General features: G+C 42.2%; 1 protein-coding gene across 5 annotated transcripts in view; it reads right to left on the reverse strand.

Annotated features, from left to right (window-relative positions):
- Nucleotides 1-19,031, reverse strand: part of hip1rb (huntingtin interacting protein 1 related b) — a 171,045-nt gene that overhangs the window by 114,234 nt on the left and 37,780 nt on the right. The window contains exon 1 of one of the 5 annotated variants that reach the window (XM_073065539.1): nucleotides 17,975-18,164. The exons of 3 other annotated variants lie outside the window; for them this stretch is intronic. In XM_073065539.1, the coding sequence (XP_072921640.1) occupies nucleotides 17,975-18,067 (93 nt within the window). In that variant the 5' untranslated portion in view covers nucleotides 18,068-18,164. Of the gene's footprint in view, nucleotides 1-16,614; nucleotides 16,786-17,974; nucleotides 18,165-19,031 lie in introns of those variants that run through there. One more of the 5 variants, XM_073065538.1, reaches the window with a different exon arrangement.

The raw sequence follows: 19,031 nt of genomic DNA on the forward strand, positions 1-19,031 counted from the left end.
ATAATGATGAAAGAAAAATGGGGGGTTATGTGGGAGGGAAGGGCTAAGTTGATCTTGGAATTGGTTAAGGGGTTAGCACAGCATTATGGGCTGAAGGGCCTGCATCATGCTGTCCTATTCTATAGCAGATATTTCTGATTCATCTGAGTCTGCACTTCAATTTGGAGATCACGTTTAAAAAAAAAATTTCTACATCAAGGCCAAATGGCCAAGCATCATTCCTTATAGACAATAATCTACTGGGGCATTGAAGACACCTTTAACAGGGCACCCCCATTCCTTTTAGTACAGCAGCCACCAGGCCCCATGGCAGAGCATAGAAACAGGTTCTTCAGAGTATTGTCATGCGAGCCATCAGGTGCCCATCACTATGAATCCTATTCTACAGCTCTTGTTGCTCTACGACACGGTGTTCTATGAGTTCGTCTAAAATTTAGGTTCTAAATGCTTCTGAAATGAGGGGAATGTTCCTGCCCCCACCACCCTTAGAAGGTGCATCCTGGTTTCAACTCCCCTTGCATCCACCTGCTTACAGATATCACAGCGAAAGGAAAAGATCTGTCACCACTAAAGCTCCATATAACTTTGTCAGGACACCCCCCCCCCTTCAGTCTTTTCCACTTCAAAGAAAATAAACCCAGTCCCTCCAACCATGTTGAATGGCCCACATATGTGCAGTTATATCCACTTCCATTAACCTAAACAAGATATGTAAATGACATGCTAATGACATGATAATTACCAGAAGATCCTTCTCTCTTGATTCTATTTATAGTTGTAAACACAAGTCCGCTACCTCTAATCTCTTACATGTTACCTCTGGATGAGCATCCAAATATGTAAAAGTGAATCTGGAGCCAGTTTCACTTGTTTTTAAGAAAATGACCATCTTATTTACTGCTACTGTCGCAACACAGCCATAGTATTTATTCCTAAATAAAACGTAACAACAGACCATTAGGACAAGTAGATGGTTTCAGTCAGTGCAACACACACAAAATGTTGGAGGAATCAGCAGGTCAGGCAGTATCTATAGAAAAGAGCAAAGAGTTAAATGTTTCAACTGAGACCCTTCTTCAGGACTGAGAGGGAAGATGTCCGAATTAAGTGGTGGGGAGGAGGGGTATGGTTTCAATCGACTCCCGAGCAAATTAAATTAAGTCCAAGACACTTGCGATGGTCACCGAGAGTTCCTGATTTCAATCACATCAGGAAGCACCTGCTGACTGGAAGATCTTCCGCAAAATAAAGAAATAAAGGTCCGATTAGAGCTAACCAAGTGCTTCCAAGTGACTAGAAATCAACACAATTGGGGCTCGAGGGCAAATCTCAATGGAGCACGTAGAACACGAAGATTCTAAAGGCGTAAGGTGAGTAAAACAGAACTCTCTTTAATGCCCTTCATTTATCAAATAACCTTATAGCCATGAAGGATAATGGCATCTTAATTTTTGTTAAATACGGAAATGCATTTTAGAAAGGCATGCAAGGTAGATAATGTTCAAAATGTAAGAACGAAATTGCCTTCTTTATCATAAGAATACACAGCAAAGAAAACAATTCTCTATAAATACAGCCAAAAATCACCAGAGTGCTTTTCAGGATGCGAGTTCAGAATCAGGGTTAGTATCACTGTCTTATAGAAAACCATAAGACAGGGGAGCAGAATTAGGCATTTCGGCCCATCGAGTCTGCTCTACCATTTCGTCATGGACGATCCGTTTTCCCTCTCAGCCCCAGTCTCCTGCCTTCTCCCCTTATCCCTTCATGCCCAGACTAATCAAGAACCTATCCGCCTCTTCCTTGAATATACTTGGCCTCCACAGCCACCTCTGGCAACAAATTCCAGATTCCCCACTAAAGAAATCCCCACACATCTCTGTTCTAAGGACAGCTGTCTATTCAGAGGCTGTGTCCTCTGGCCTTAGATTCTCCCACCATAGGAAATGTCCCCTCCACACCTGCTCTATCAAGGCCTTTCAACATTTGACAGGTTTCAATGAGATCTCCCCCTCATTCTTCTGAATTCCAGTGAGTAGAGGCCCAGAACCATCAAACACTCCTCATACCATAAGCCTTTTGATCCTGGAAACATTTTTGTGAACCTCCATCTGACCATCACAAAGCACTTGGTTAGGTCTAATTAGCCCATTATTTATTTTGCGGAAACCATATGACATGAAATTTGTTGTTTTTGGGAAAGTTGAACAGTGCAAAGGCATAAAATTACTATAAATTGTACTTTAATTTCTTGAACTAAAAAAATTTCTCAAGAGATCTATTTATTTTCATGTAGAATCCAATCACCACCTGTACTTATATGAATACTATCAGTGTGACAATAAATACACCAGTTAGTTCATACGTCATATATTGTAACTGTCGTAAAACTGAACAAAGTACTAAACTGCCAGAGAAAGTGAAAGAGTAAAATTCTACTGACCCCAGGTAGATCAAAGTGATTTAAAAAGTTAGTTAAGTCATGAAAGAGCTAAGTTGCCAATTTTTAAAATCATTCCGTAACTGTAAATCAAAACAGTTACAATTAAACTATGAAAGTTACAGCAAAAGTTACTGTCGCATCCTACATTGAACAATGCAGCGCTGCGTGTATGTCCATCGAGCGAGCGATAACGACCACTGACATCCTTGAGTGGGTGCGGTGGTTACTAGTGCGTCCCGAGGTGACTGTTGAGTCCAGTCCGGGCTAGAAAGTGCCTCCCACACCGTGGGGCAAGTGTGTGAAGCTTCTGTAGTCGAGCTGCCCGCTGCTGTCGTTCCCTTTTTGTTTCAGCGTTGCCATTCTTTTCACCGTTATTGAGAAGGCTCACAGTATGGGCTCTTCAGACAGCGGTGTCGCTGATGACGATCATCTTTAAATATTAACATGTAATTGTGATGGTTCTAATAATTATTCACCTTCTCGATCACACAGTTAACTATCACGGTTATTAACAATTATTAACATGCAATTGCGAAGGTTCTAATAATTATTCACCTTCTCGATCACACGGTTAACTTATTCACCTTCTCAATCACATAGTTAACTATTACTAGTTGTGCACATTACCAGTTGCAAAGCACAAGAGCTCTAACGTGCAGTTGCAGTACCCACCCCATGATTTATCCGGCACCAAACACGGCAGACCAGGAATGGTGTATCATTATCTACACTTAGCTCTCCACTCCTGAAGCTGAGATCGGGAGGACGGTGAGGAAAAGAATAAAATTTGGAGTGGTTAGTTGGGGTTGGCCCTCACATAAGACATGCAGTGTACATGTATTGCAAGTCTCCCAGCGCTGAGGGACCAAGCAAATCTAAATATGAGCCCCCAAGTTCCCAGGCAAAAAGAAACAATGATGCCTCTGCTATCTGATGCAGGAACAGCACACACACACACACACACAGTGGTCATAAGCGTGCACCATGGCAGCACGGAGAGTTTGTGGAATTTTCCATGTGACGTCAAATGCCCCCCCGAATTGCTCCCGTGCGCATTCAACTCGCGCGGAAAATTCAACTTTCAACTGCGGAAAGGTGAAACTGCTTTGTGAAAGGGCACTTCCAAGAAAGTATCCTGTATGTGGAACAGCATTTTCACGGTGCTTCAGAAATCAATAGATCAACAAAAGTAAAAAGTATGACCAAAGGGGCAGGTTTTTAAAAACAGCATCTTGAAGCAGGAGGAAAGGCAAGAGGTGAAGAGGATGTTTAAAAAGGGCATCACAGAGCAGAGTCTAGGTGGTCGTGGCAAGCGACAACAGGGTAAAGAAAGTGAAACACAAGGTAACATAAACAGAAAATACAAATAAAATTAAGATCAGAGGAGATTACAGAGCTAGGGAATGGTAAGGCAAGATTGCTCATTAAATTAAAGACATTGGGATCTTTGCATTGGCAAGAAGTGAACAGGACACAAGCAGAAGACAGCTAAAACACTTGAAGTTTACTGACCAAAGGGGTAGGTGACCAGCTCAGACAACATTGGAACACACTCATTGGCCATTGTATTAGTACACCTGTACTCCTGCTCATTAATGCAAGTATCTAATCAGCCAATCATCTGGCAGCAACTCAATGCACAAAAGCATGCAGACATGGTCAAGAGGTTCAGTTGCTGTTTGGAGCAAGCATCAGAATGGGGAAGAAATGTGACGTAAAGGGACGGACCGTGGTGCCAGACGGGACTGTTTGAGTATCAGAAACTGTGAATCTCTTGGAGTTTTCATGCTAGAGTTTACAGAGAAAGGTGCGATAAACAAAAATCGTCCAGTGAGCAGCAGTTCTGTGGGGGAAAATGCCTTGCTAAGGTGAGAATGGCCAGACTGGTTCAAGACGACAGGAAGGCGACAGTAACTCAAATAACCACACGGTACAAGAGTGGTGTGCAGAAGAGCATCTGCGAACACACAACACATCGATCCTTTAAGTGATTGTGCTACAGAACAGAAGACCATGAACATGCACTCAGTGGCCACTTTATTAGGTACCTCTCTTTCCCGATAAAGAGGTACTTGAGTGTAGGTATGTCTAGAGATGATGAAGCCATAGATAAAAGGTGAAATGGCACGGAAGACAGCAGACTTATATCAAAGAACATGCAGGGTGAGGGTGAGTAAAGATAATTCTGAGGAAATGGGCAACAGACAAGGAAGGGATCAAGCAACTCACTGGCTTCAATTATAATGACCCATTATCAACACACACCATTCACAAATCAAAGCTGTGTTACTGCCACCTCTAGAAGTGCTAGAGATGCTAAAAGTAATTCTTCGAAAGCTTCCCTTCATTTGCATAAAATTAACCATAAATCACTATATTCTATAAAAATAGTTCAGAAGAGATCAACATATTCTAATTTAACAGCATCAATCTGCATCTCATCACCCTACAGTGAACCAAATTTAATGTTCAATGAACTGCTACATCACAACAGGTTTTCCCATTTAATGTGGGTTTACAGCTGACCCAAAGGTTTTCAATTAAGATTTAAAACCGGTTTGTTTTCTGAAGTTTGACTAGCTCTCAGAACTTAATTTGATTGGTGGTAAATTGCAAATGGAGTGAGGGAACTGGCTCTGAAATACTGTCAGCTCATCAAGACAAGAAAGCCAAATTAAGAGAATTAAAATGACAAAAATCATTGAAGCATCCTGAGTTAATGACTCCACCTTGTTGAATTCTGTTCTTCTCTACCTCAGGAAGCCTGCCAAACCAGATTCCCATGAGGGTTCAAACAAAACAGTCAGAAAGATTCAACAGAAATAAACAGGAAAAACAGCAAATCCCAAACCAATTTTTAAAAATAACTGTACGGTCTTCAAAAAGTCTATTCCAATATTTCACCTTGAAACATGTATCTTTGCCAACTAAATCCTTTCCCAATATTTTGTCTGACCTATTTTATCATGTTTTCTACTATAAAGTCAAAGTTTCAGGAAGAGTGATCACAAATAGAATAACAAATGTCTTTCACCTCCTCCCAAACCCAGGAGCAACAAGGTTAATTGGATCACATCAATACTCGACTGCCCCAGGATGAACCTAGCATCTTCGTTGTCAGGTTTAGTCACGTCACACTGCATCTCCAGGGACGTTTGCTTTCACACTGCCTCTCACACAATTTCCAAAACAGAGAAAGAGAGAGAGAGAGAGCGAGAGAGCGAGAGAGCGAGAGAGCGAGAGAGAGAGCGAGAGAGAGAGAGAGAGAGAGAGAGAAAGTAAAAGAAAACAGGACAGGGACAGAGAGAGAACCAGAGAGAGACAGACAGACACACAGCGAGACAGAGAGAGAGAAGATGAATGAACCAGATAGGAACGAACAGAGAGAGTGTGACAATGAGGGAAACAACATTTTGTCCAGAAGTTTAGTTTACAGAAATATCAGATTTCAAACAACTCCAGCAAAACAAAAGATTATTGGGCGCAATTCAGGCAAAGGATTCTTGCACCATAGTATTAATTACAACACACCCTTGTGAATGGCATCTAATAGCTACAACCACAGGAAGACTAACCAAGACACTCACTTCCTTTCATTCGACCACTCCATACTCCAGGAGTTGACAGCACACAATACCTTAATCATATTCGTAATATCAATGGGGTCACTTTATAAATTGTACTTGCATCACAAAGTTTAAATATGCCCAGGTGAAAGTGGAAATCTTACACTCATTAAAAAAAGAGGTTAAGCTGTTCCTAATCATGTCATAAAGCTGTCTGTGTGTAATTTATAAATTTAAAGGTAGAATTTCCTTCACTGATTCCATCTGTGCAAATATCGTCATGTAATCTGCATTCAACAGTCCTCTTTGCACCATTCTAACCAGTTAAAAAACAATTCCATTATGTTAGAGAGAAATTGATTGAATTGCATTACTTTCAACGTACAATATCCTCTAATTCACCTTTCTTTCTGAAGCACACCGTAAGCTATCTAAGCAACAGGGGCAAATATTTTTCTTCTATACTTCAGAGTGCACAATAACAAAAATGCAGAAAAGGTTGGTAGCTGAATCAGTGTTGTGTAGAAGGAAGGAAGGATATATCTGAAACATTAGCTGATTTTCTGTGTTTCCTCAAATCCTCAGCACATCTGAATGTGTGTTGGAAGGAGTAGAGTACTGAAACTACCCTTATGAATTTAGGATTTGGTTCAGCTGTGCCCTGACATTCATTACAAAGTGTGTCAATAAATATTGTTAACTGGGTGAAGTCCATGAGTGTATGCATTGGCAATGAAAGTAAAAATACTCGGGCAGAATAACTGAGCAGTGATAAAAGACAAAATTTATTCTTATAAAGAAAACATTTTAAGTTGGTTTTGCCTCAGAATTACTTTTGCCCTCATACTCAAGTTAATTGTCACTCATAACTTTCAATTTCTCTCATTTCTCCTCACAGAACAAAGGTTAAAATGTCATCCACCCACCACTTAACCAGAAATCATTTCCTTTTGGTTTTACCGGCTCTGATAAGACAAGAGTTTACTATTTACGTCATGGCTAGTTCACTTAATACAGGCAACCTTCAAAAACTGAAAGCAATTCTCCTTTCAAAAGTCATTATTCAGCCTTTTCCACAAAATTATTTTGCAGTATCAAAATTCAAGATAGGACAACTAAATTTCACTTAAATTTACCTTCCTACTGTTACAAAAATGCACACACACACACCAACCAAATCAATGTACTATGATAATAAGACCATAAGATAGGAACAGAATTAGGCCATTTGGCCCATTCATAATAAATGAACCTTGAACTTTGAATCATTTCAAGGACAAGCATATTAACATTCCCCCAAATAAGTTGTATTTATACCTACATACCAAAAGGGAAAGTAAAATTTACAATAAGTGAAAACTGTATTCAACATTCATTCCAAAGTTCCAATTTCCAATAGCAGCATTTTTACAGTACTCCCTTGAAAACACAGAACATCTCCTCTTCCATGAAGACAAACATAAAAGAGCAAAGGTTTACTGATAAGGTTGTATTATGTTTGGTGGATTAGAAATGAGCGACAACAAGGAATTGGACCACTATTTTTTTGAGTCACAGAAAGTGTGCAGAATTACATAGAGAGTAACTCAGGGTACAATGGGTTTATGAGACCTGCAGTTTGTAAAGTTAGATAGGAGTATGGTGACTGGCAAGAAATATATTTGAGATGGGAATTCATGAAGGAATTAACGCACAATTGAAGGCCGTGACACCTGACTGGAAATGCAAAGATGGAATCTGGGTAAGCAACAGTCTAGTAGTAAGCTCCATGGTAGAGTAGCAGTTAGCACGACACTATTACAGCTCGGGGCATCGGAGTTCAGTTCCAGCGTCATCTGTAAGCACGTCCGTATGTCCTTCCAGTGTACGCATGGGTTTCCTCCGGGTGCTCCCGGCTTCCTGCCACAGTCCAAGGGTGTACTGTTTAGTAGTGTAACCCCCCCAGGTTCGGCCAGTGACATTAGTCTAGGGAAGACAGTCTCTGGCCCTGCTAGGCGTGTGAAATCTGAGGTGCAAAACCTCTTGACTGTGTGGATGCTGCATGATGACTAAGACATTCGCCACGTTGCTAACATCTGGCTCACTCCGTCTTCTGCCGAACCAAAAGACCGAGAACAACTCGCTCTCAGGCACACAAGAAGAAAACAAACGCTCCCCTCATTGGACAGTGTACATTCCAAAGCCCCCGTCATCTCTGGTCATAGCCCAAACACTGCTGCTACAGAACAACCATTACATTAGCAGTGAAACCTTTCCCAGGGCGTTACAGTCAGTTAATTGTAAATCATCCCATGATTAGGCTAGGGTTAAATCGGTGGGTCACTGGGCAACATGGCTCGAAATACCGTAAGGTCTGTTCCACGTTGTATCTCTAAATAAAGAACGCAATACAACAGTTCTTAAAGTACAAGAAATGCTGACCAGTAATGTGGCAGAGTGACTACTGGAACCCAAGATGACCATTTTCAACATGAACAGGTAGTCATCACTGGAAAGAGATCCAGGCCCATTGGACTCAAATCACAGAAATGATTAGGTCCCAATTTACTCTATTTCGGCAGTGAAGCAGCATTAGCCTTGTTCAACTTAAAGTTAAAAATCTATTACAAACGTGACAGGAAACCATGCCTTTTGACAAGTCATTGTTGTTGCATGAATGGAGTCACTGGAGAAAAGTACTGGTAGATACAAGCAGGTTCTTTATTCGACAAAACATGGTACAGCAGGCATCAAAAGGAGACACTTTCAGTGGAAAGGTCTGCTGGCCCAACGTGGGGCTCCATATTTTATGTGCCAAACATCAAAAGCATAATTCTATATTTACAATGTATGGACAATGCTTTTTTTGAAGTCACACACAAGCTTCACACCTCCTGATTCACATCCACACCGCAGACATCCAAATGGATTTTAATCAGCATTGTCTGGACTGGGATTCACGGCTTTTAGGAACCCATCGTTCAGAGCTGGACTGCAAATGAAATCCACAATACACTTTCAGATATGAAAACTGGTAGCCAAAGTCAATTGCTAATTGTATATGTCCTAAACCCCCAAATCACTCTAAAAGTCATCAAAATACGCATTACTGTAATAAAAATACTTTGAACTTGGAATCCTCCTATATGATGCCAGCATTAATTGTTTATATAATCATGGATACATTTTACATCAAAAATGTGGTTTCTAAAACATATTCCCTAACATACAATAAACATAACCACAGGAACAGGTGAGAAAGCTACAATATGGATGACTGATTCATGTCACACTCTATTTATAATAGGTAGACATTAGTTGTCCTCTGTGCAAACCACTAAGATTAATTCTAATATCCTCTGTCGCTACTTACTTAGAATGTATTTCAGATCTCATCAGTGCAGGCAACCATATCCACAGGACTAAAAATATCTATATTAATTATAAAGCCAGGGTCACCAGAATCTCCTCAAGTTATGGACATTAAATGAGAACTTTTGTTCAATCTCCTCAACAGCTCCTTGAGGTCGAGGATCACTTGCTTCTATCCCAGTTCTGTAGGTCTGAGGTATTCAAAGTGCCTAGCTTCCATGGTCTCTGCCTTTGGCTGAGTAGGTGATAGTGATGGGGCAGATGGCACTGTCCACTCTTTCAGATGCTTATGCACGTGTCCCATCATATACGCGAGCTGATCAGTGTCCTTCCTGATGTTCCTTCTCCATTTTAAGCAGCCACAGGTCAGTGTACGAAACTGTTACCCTTCTTCAATGAGGTTTAGGGAATGTCCTTTAAACATTTCCGCTGTCCTCATGGAAATCTCTTGACGTTACCGAATTCAGATGTGATTATCGGTTCTAGAGTCTGATGTGAGGTTTGCAACAACTGGCTGAGTGTGATCACACCTTTAACGCTGGTAACATGGTCCAATCGGAGATGACTCTCCTTGTCCATCTACCCTGCCAATGGATTTTGAGGGGACAACATTAGTTGTAATTCTCCTGTTTTGGGACATTCAGCAAAATCTCCAAAGCATATTGGGGCAGTAGGAACCATAACTACTCAGCATGCTGTCAGATCTGAAGTCTCCTTTCCTCAAATGGCCTAAGACTGAACTGGCATACTGAAGGCAGTAGTGAATTTCAATGCCTGTCTTCACCAAGAGCTGCTTTCCAAAGTAAGAAAGTGTTCCATGGTTTTCAGTTCACTCTCACTCTTAATCATCGGTAATTTTTCAATATCTTTGTGGTTTGGTGTTTTCTATTCTGAATTTTAGGCTCTTTTTTGCCGTTTGCACAATTTGTTCTTTTTTGTGCGTTGGGGGGGGGGGGTTGATGTTTTTCTTTAAATGGTTTCCATGGTTTCCTTTGTTTCATGGCTGTCTGTGGGAAGACGAATCTCAGGGTTGTATACTGCATACATACTTTGATAATAAATGTATTTTGAACATGAATTAACAAGAGGCAGGTTGGTAGACCACCTGTATCTTGGCCAAACACCACTTTGGTAGGGGAGATTCTTATGAAATACCCATCATCTTGTGTGTTTCTGTGTGTCAAAACCCTTGTTCCACTGAAAATGATGCACACTGGACAGAAAAGTAGGTTCCCAAAACAAACATAGGATGTTAATTAATACGTATAGTTCAAGAAAAAAAATTGGAACAGTTTGATGGTATTATTAGCACGGCTGACCTGGCATTTCACCGCATAGTAGTTATATAAATGATTTATTTCCAACAGTATAAGGTGACTTCAACTTATTTCCTCATACCTGGGACATATATTCACTATAATTCATTGTTAATCAAATGCAAACATACAAGTGCCACAACTCCCAGATAATGTCTTGTGGGAGACATCTCCCCTGCTATGGAAAACTTGACTGGGTTACAATACGTAACAGTGGAGATAAATATTGCATCCTTTGTGCAATTAACCTTCAGTTTGAATATTAGCATTCTTAATTGAAGATAAGATGGTTACTTTTAAAAAATATTCCTGACTCATTGCAGTTTTGCATACTTTGCAGAAGCGAAATTTCTCTGTATCTATTCTCTGAAATCAATTTATCTAATTTAAACCATTATATTTCAAGTACCTTGACCAGTCAATTCCCATCAACCTTCTAAACCCATAAAAGTGTGCTAGCATGTTGCTAACTGTCCTTTTATAATTTTGGTCTTTAAACCTTTGAAATAATTATGGTGTATCTGAAACATCCATTCCAAGACCAGTAAGATATTCCCAAGGGTTGCTAATCAGATACAAAGTATTCTAGATATTCTGATCATGGTTCGATCTGATAGAACTTGTTCACTTTTGAATTCAAACCCATTTGAGATAAATGACAACAGTACATGAACTGACCCATGGGGTGGCATGGTGGAGTAGTGGTTAGCACAATGCTTTACTATACCAGCGATCCGGGTTCAATTCCTGCCGCTGTCTGAAAGGAGTTTGTACGTTCTTGACAGACAGACAGACATACTTTATTGATTCCGAGGGAAATTGGGTTTTGTTACAGCCGCGCCAACCAAGAATAGTGTAGAAATATAGCAATATAAAACCATAAATAATTAAATAATAATAAGTTAATCATGCCAAGTGGAAATAAGTCCAGGACCAAACTATTGGCTCAGGGTGTCTGATATTCCGAGGGAGGAGTTGTAAAGTTTGATGGCCACAGGTAGGAATGACTTCCTATGACGCTCAGTGTTACATCTCGGTGGAATGAGTCTCTGGCTGAATGTACTCCTGTGCCTAACCAGTACATTATGGAGTGGATGGGAGACATTGTCCAAGATGGCATGCAACTTGGACAGCATCCTCTTTTCAGACACCACCGTCAGAGAGTCCAGTTCCACCCCCACAACATCACTGGCCTTAACGAATGAGTTTGTTGATTCTGTTGGTGTCTGCTATCCTCAGCCTGCTGCCCCAGCACACAACAGCAAACATGACAGTATGACATGTTCTCCCCATGATCATGTGGATTTCCTCCAGGTGCTCCGGTTTCACCCACACATCCAAAGATGTAACTTACTAACAGTTAGTAGGTTAATTGGTCATTGTAAGTTGTCCCATGATTAGACTAGGGTTAAATCGTGCTTGCTGGGTGGCATGGCTTTAAGGGTCTATCCGTGGTGTATCTCAATAAATAACTAAATAACACAAGTTCTTCAACCTTCTTGCTAACTTTTTTGTAACCTGTTTACCTGACTGAGCCACTAAATCACTTTATTCCTTAACAATTCCAGTCTCTCACTGTAACATGCAAGTCATGTGTAACACCAGTAACATCTTCCACTTTAGCACTCCCACTCTTTCAAGGATTATTTCTGGTGAACAACTGGCCCTGGTGTTCCAACAACCCTGACTGTGTAAGCCGCTTCATCAGTAAGTACTTTTGTTAACCGCTTAAATTATTGACCATTTCAAGTTTAGAAAATTAATGAGGGTGAAAGACAACCTGAAGGGCACCAATTTGTATTTCTGAAGTCCAAAAATGGAAAATGATTGAACGGAAATCCTACCAAAGTTTAAGCAGTTTATGCCCTTTACAACACGCGTGGCCAAGTGGTTAAGGCTTTGGGCTAGCAATCTGAAGGTTGTTAGTTCGAGCCTCAGCCGAGGCAGCGTGTGTGTCCTTGAGTTTGAGCAAGGCACTTAACCACACACTGCTCCTGCACGTTTATAGCCCAGTGGCGGCAGCTGGTGCAGTGTGGACAAGACGAGACGGCCTGTGTTTGCACTTAATTTGTCTGCAAACTCAGATGTACAATTCTGTTTCTTTATCTTCATTACTAACATACCGAGAAGCAGAAACTGCAGATGACATCCATAAGATACACCAAATCTGATCTGGCCAATCGGAGAGCACACTTTCTCTATGTCCTTTCAAACATTTCCATGCTTTACAGGATTTCTTGTTTTCGCTAATGACCTTATTGTGAACATCATCAAATACCTCCAGGAAGTCAACATGTATAAGCGCCTTGCCAGTCACCTCACCAGGAGATGGAATGCATTGGTCAGAAATGGCCTGATTTTCAGGAACCAAATAAACGTCAATTCTGAGCCACTGTTTCTTCAAACTAATTTTTCCCTCTCCATTCTCAGTGCAATCAGCTCACCACAAATGAAACTAAACTCCAGGGTTTGCTCACTGGTCTTTCTCAAGCTCTCCTCTCAGAGAAATTAAAAGCTCCAATCCAAAAACAGCTCTTGAGTTTACAGAGATTTCGGAAATTACAATTAAAAAGCTGCGCTTTTCAATCTTATTCTATAAAATTCTGCCATTGGGAACCAACAATATGTCCATTTGAAGCTCTAGTGTTTCCTTCATTGTCATTTAAATCTATTCAGAGTCCCCAAAACCACACCACCAGCCACCCCACTATTTTTTAACTTTCTCCGCTGTGAAAATGGATGAAATATTCTTGGTTAATAAGTGTGCAACTTTTCTCACTATGAGCCACAATTACATCATATTTAAATGGACTCACAGTCTTTTATACCACTCTCCTATTGATATATTCATCAAAGTCTGCTATTAGCCTTGTTTTTTTACTACATTCACTTTTAGTCCCTCCCACTAGTTTTCTTTTGTATCCATTTGTAGCTTTTTAAAGGTCTCCAGTCTGCCAGATTTCTACATAAGTATTTATCTAGCTCTCTTTTAAAAAGCTTCATGCCATTTCATACTTCATTTGTGCACCTTCATTGTAAAACTATGAATTTCTAAAAGGCACATACAGACATAACAGCATATCGGACAGTTCTTCCTCAGCTTCTTGCAGCTTAACCAGCAGGTTTATTCATTAACGATACAACCTAGTTTACTCTGCTCAATTTTTTTTTACTTCGTGCTTTCAAAACTTTCTTTATTTAAAATTCAAAATCTTGTTTTTCTTTTTGTTTCTCTCGAATTCAAATCCATTCAGACAGTGCCTGACCTGCTGAGTTCCTCCAGCGTTCTGGTGTGTTCCTTTAGATTTCTAATATCTGCAGAATTTCTTGTGTTCACTTTATCCTAATTTTTAAGATGTTTCCTTACTATCAAATTGTTCATGAATTCTGATGTCAATCATTAAAAATTCAGTCTAGCTTGCTTACAAATGCTATAAACAATTTTTTTGTTATAAATTGCACTAAAATAATAACCTACCCCAATACTAACAATAAATAACTCCAAGGAGCTCCAAAGAAAGTTTTGGGTATGTGCTAGCAAGACAAGAAAGGATCCATTTTCACCTGAGATGATCAATAGCCTCCATGAATATCGTAGCATCTGAATATGCTTCCCAGGAACACAATCTGGTTCTAAGCCTTCACGGAATGATTACCAAAAGCTTCAGGGAAAGGTGTTTTAAGAACCATCTTAAATAAAAGTAAGGTTGATTGAAAAGCAGAACATTTCAGACTTAATTCAAAACTCAAAATTAAAATGCCCAGAAACATAAGGGAAATAATGGCAAAAGATACCACACAGCTGTAACCCTAATACCAAAGCTGAGAACTCAAAAGTAGGCAAATAGAAAACACAACTTCATTAAAGTCAACCATGGAAAGCAGATACTAAAATGCAGAGTTCCTTATCACATACTACTGGGCATTATAAGGAGATCTATCTTTCAACAACAAACAAGAGAAAATCTGCAGATGCTGGAAATCTGAGCAACACACACAAAATGCTGGAGGAACTCAGCAGGCCAGGCAGCATCTAGGGAAACAGTACAATCGATGTTTTGGGCTGAAACCCTTCGTCAGAACTGGAGAAAAAAGCTGAGGAGTAGATTTTAAAGGTGGGGGGTGGGGAGAAGGAAATACAAGGTGATAGGTGAAACCTGGAGGGGGAGGGATGAAGTAAAGAGCTGGGAAGTTGATTGGTGAGAGACAAAGAAGGCCGTGGAATAAAGAAAAGGGGGGGGGAGCTCTAGAGGGAGGTGATGGGCGGGTAAGGAGATGAGGTGACAGAAGGAAAAGGGGATGGGAAATGGTGAAGCCGAGGGTGCGGGGGGCGTTATCAGAAGTTTGAGAAATCAGTGTTCATGCCATCAGGTTGGAGGCTACCCAAATGGGATATAAAGTGTTGTTCCTCCAACCTAAGTGTGGCCAGTGGGGGAGGCCAAGGATGGACAATTTGGAATGGAGATGGGAAGCGGAATTAAAATGGGTGGCCACTGGGAGATCCCGCTTTTTTGTGGCGGATGGAGCGTAGGTGCTCGGTGAAGTTTTTTCTTTCAGCTTTTTTTCTCTTTTTTTTGCCTGTTCTCTTCTTAGAATCAGTTACAGCTTCTCATGCTGGGAGAAAATACACCTAATCTTCACATGGGCTCTTTCGATTCATAGAGAAGAACAGCACAGAAACAGGCCCTATGGCCCATCTAGTCCATGCTGAACCATTTAAACAGCCTATTCCCGTTGACCTGCACCTGAACCATATTTTGTGTAATATTGTTCTGGTATTAGTCTGCATCGATTTCATATCTTTACTGTGTTTCTTTACTAACATTGATTGCGTTTCTTGTATTCACTGTGAATGCCCTCAAGGAAGCGAATCTCAGGGTGGCATGTGACGACATATATGCACTTTGATAATCAATTTACTTTTACGAGTTCATAGTTCAAAGTATGTTTACTATCAAAGTAAGTGTATGTGGAAATGTCTGGCCTGGTCAAAGAGGTAGCAGCCAAGTACATGCAAGTATTTTCAGACATACAAATCCATTTCATATACTAAAGCAGGGCATGCACTGGAATTTATAGACGTTCCTGGGCCAGGCTCAAGCATTCCAAAGTTTAACGACACCGCATTCTGACTCAGATCCCAACTTTGATTACCAATCTGTGCCCAAGTTTTTCATCTCTTGTGGATCGGGCAGCCTCGGGGATCTAAGTCCGGGTTATAGCAGCAGTGCCACTGGGTCATTCATGTGCTTGCTTGCTATTCGGTGACTCCACGGGAGAGGGGTATATGCACAGGCATCGTAGGAAGCGCCAGTCACTGGATAGTCAATACTCAAAACCCAACAATATTAACAGCCTCTCCCCAGCAAGTTGCCAGAAGATCTCAATTGCCCAGGGATATGAGTCAGCAAAACTGGCCAAACCGCACATAGAGACGTAGAGGTTAAAAATAATACGCATCACATCGCAATAAATCAGTCGTCTTACATCACAGAAGAGGGGATCAGGTATTTGTACAGAATTACTTTCGTTTAATGTGGAACTTATCTACTACCGGCTCCTCCTAACTGATCACTTATGAAATTACCCGATTGCCTCCCTAAAATACTACTAGTAAAAGCCAGCACTGCAGGTAAAAATGAGGATATTTTTCCAAAAGTTCGTTCAGCCTTTCAGTCTGGACACGGTTAGCAGCCTGGACATCAGTTCAAGCCGAGTAAAATTCTCCATGGCTTTTCACATCCTCATTTAAAAATATCTTGCCAAGATGTCACATGGTCTGGGGTATATGTTAGTTCACAGTGGCACTGGCCGGTATACTTTTACAGGAGAGATTTGTCGGCGCGATCCTTAGCCGTGAGTGGAGCCACTCAATGAAAAACACGGGCTGGCAGATCCATTTGCCTAATTGGTCAATTCTCGTCTAGTTAAACCACACCTGATCCCAAACAGCCCTGGGACAGAAGACGAGTAGTGCTTCCACTCCCCTCTCACCGCAGAGCCGTTTTACGGAATGTGAAGGGCCCGACAGCGGCCGCTCGGTTGCTTCCGAAGCATCGGCTTCACCGAGGCGGCTGGAATCCAGGCAAAACATTCCCAAGCGAGGCTGACACGCCAGTATTTGCAGCCGATCAGCAGCGGCGGCAGCAAGAGGCGTTGACGCCACGTTCACAGGTTTACGGAAATTTCAAATAAGCTGATCGCGGTTTCGGGGTCACTGCACAGGAGATTCGAGTGCCTCCGCCACCCCCAACAACCTGCGCAAATACAAATTCCGTTCAACCATTTGGAACTGATCGATACATTTGTATGTTGATTCTAACAAGAGCCCCGATCTCCCGATAAGCGCTTAGAGAAGTAGTAAATGTCAGACTCATATCAGTCAGCAGCGATGTAGTGAAAGCTGGAGACCCTGGTTGGAGAACGAGAATAATTTCTTATTCACCGGCAAGCTACTTACTCTCTCTTTCTCTCCTTTTTTTGCATGGATTCTGCCCTTCATTCCCTGGATTTATTTAATAATAATGATTGTATTGTGCTCTATTCTACGGAGCTTTCTACCCCAAACACCTGCACTTAACCTGAAGCACAGGCGCTTGCTCTCCATCCATTCAAGTATCAATGTATTATCGTCTCTGTGCCCGCTCTGTAGTGTACCTGCTTCCCGAGTTTTCCCTCCTGCCCTCCATCCCGCTGCCAATGCGCTTTCTGCACCGTACCTGCTCCCCGAGCTCTCTCTCTCTCTCCTGCCCATCCTGCTCCGTGCGCTCTGCACTGTACTTGAGCTCTCTATCCTGCTCTCCTCCCGCTGCCAGTGTGTTTTCTGTACTGTACCTGCTCGCTGAGCCCTCTCTCCCTCCTGCCCTCCATCCCGGTCCGTACTGTACCTGCTCCCCGAGCCCTCTCTCTCTCTCTCTCCATCCCGGTCCGTACTGTACCTGCTCCCCGAGCCCTCTCTCTCTCTCTCTCCATCCCGGTCCGTACTGTACCTGCTCCCCAAGCCCTCTCTCTCTCTCTCCCCCCATCCCGCTCTGTACAGAACCTGCTCCCCGAGCTCTCTCTTTCTCTCTCTCTCCATCCCGGTCCGTACTGTACCTGCTCCCCGAGCCTCCCTCCCCTCTCTCTCTCCATCCCGGTCCGTACTGTACCTGCTCCCCAAGCTCTCTCTTTCTCTCTCTCCCCCTATCCCGCTCTGTACAGAACCTGCTCCCCAAGCTCTCTCTCTCTCCCTCCATCCCGCTGCCTGTGCGCTTTCTGCACCGTACCTGCTGCCAGCGCGATCTCTCTCCGTATTTTACCTGCTGCCTGTCAAACTGCTCCCGCTCCGCTTCCAAACTGTGCACGGAGCGGCGGTGCAGCACCTTGGCCGGCACTTGTCTGATGGTGTTCATCGGGGGCTCCGCTCGGTCACCGCGCAGCCGCTCACCGCAACGACCGCTTTCAGATTCGGCTTCCCCGGCGCGCTCGCGCTCACGCTCACGCTCGCTCCCGCGCCCGCACGGCCGGCGGCGCGCTCGCGTGCATGACGGGTAAAAAGGGGGCGGCACAACCTCGCCAGCGCAATACGGCGCCTGGCAGCACCGTGTCTTGCTGCAAGAGGGTTGGGCCGATTATGGTGGTGCCAATGAGGCAAACTACCACAACCCGCGTGCAAACTGGGAACGTTGTGACTATTGTTCTGATATGCATTCAAAAAATTGCACTGTCCATTTTTAAATGACCAACCTCGTAAGTATTTTATCCCGATACTGATTTATTCTCTCTATCGATAAATTAAACATGAGGAAAGCTGACGATTTTCCCCCCTACATACATTAATTCAACTCTGCCTCTTTGTGAGCTACAGTCCCACAAATGAAATTAATAGCTTAAATATTTGCACATCTAACATGCAAACAAAACAAATGCAAAACTGTTTCCACTATGGCAACAAGATGGTCCATGTGGCATTGGCTGTCAATATCAGTTCTGGGTGCGAGCAACATAAAGTATGCAGTCAAAGCACACTAATGCTAAATTGAAATTCAGCACTTGAACACTACTAGTTAATCAGGCATAGAAGATGAACCATTGAACATTACAGCACAGAAACAGGCCTTTTGGCCCTTCTTGGCTGTGCCGAACCATTTTTCTGCCTAGTCTCACTGACCTGCACCTGGACCATATACCTCCATACACCTCTCATCCATGTACCTGTCCAATTTTTTCTTAAATATTAAAAGTGAGCCTGCATTTACCACTTCATCTGGCAGCTCATTCCATACTCCCACCACTCTCTGTGTGAAGAAGCCCCCCCCCCCCCATGTTCCCTTTAAACTTTTCCGCTGTCACCCTTAACCCACGTCCTCTGGTTTT

This window comes from Hemitrygon akajei, chromosome 14 (assembly GCF_048418815.1).
Source record: "Hemitrygon akajei chromosome 14, sHemAka1.3, whole genome shotgun sequence".
Taxonomy (NCBI): Eukaryota; Metazoa; Chordata; class Chondrichthyes; order Myliobatiformes; family Dasyatidae; genus Hemitrygon; species Hemitrygon akajei.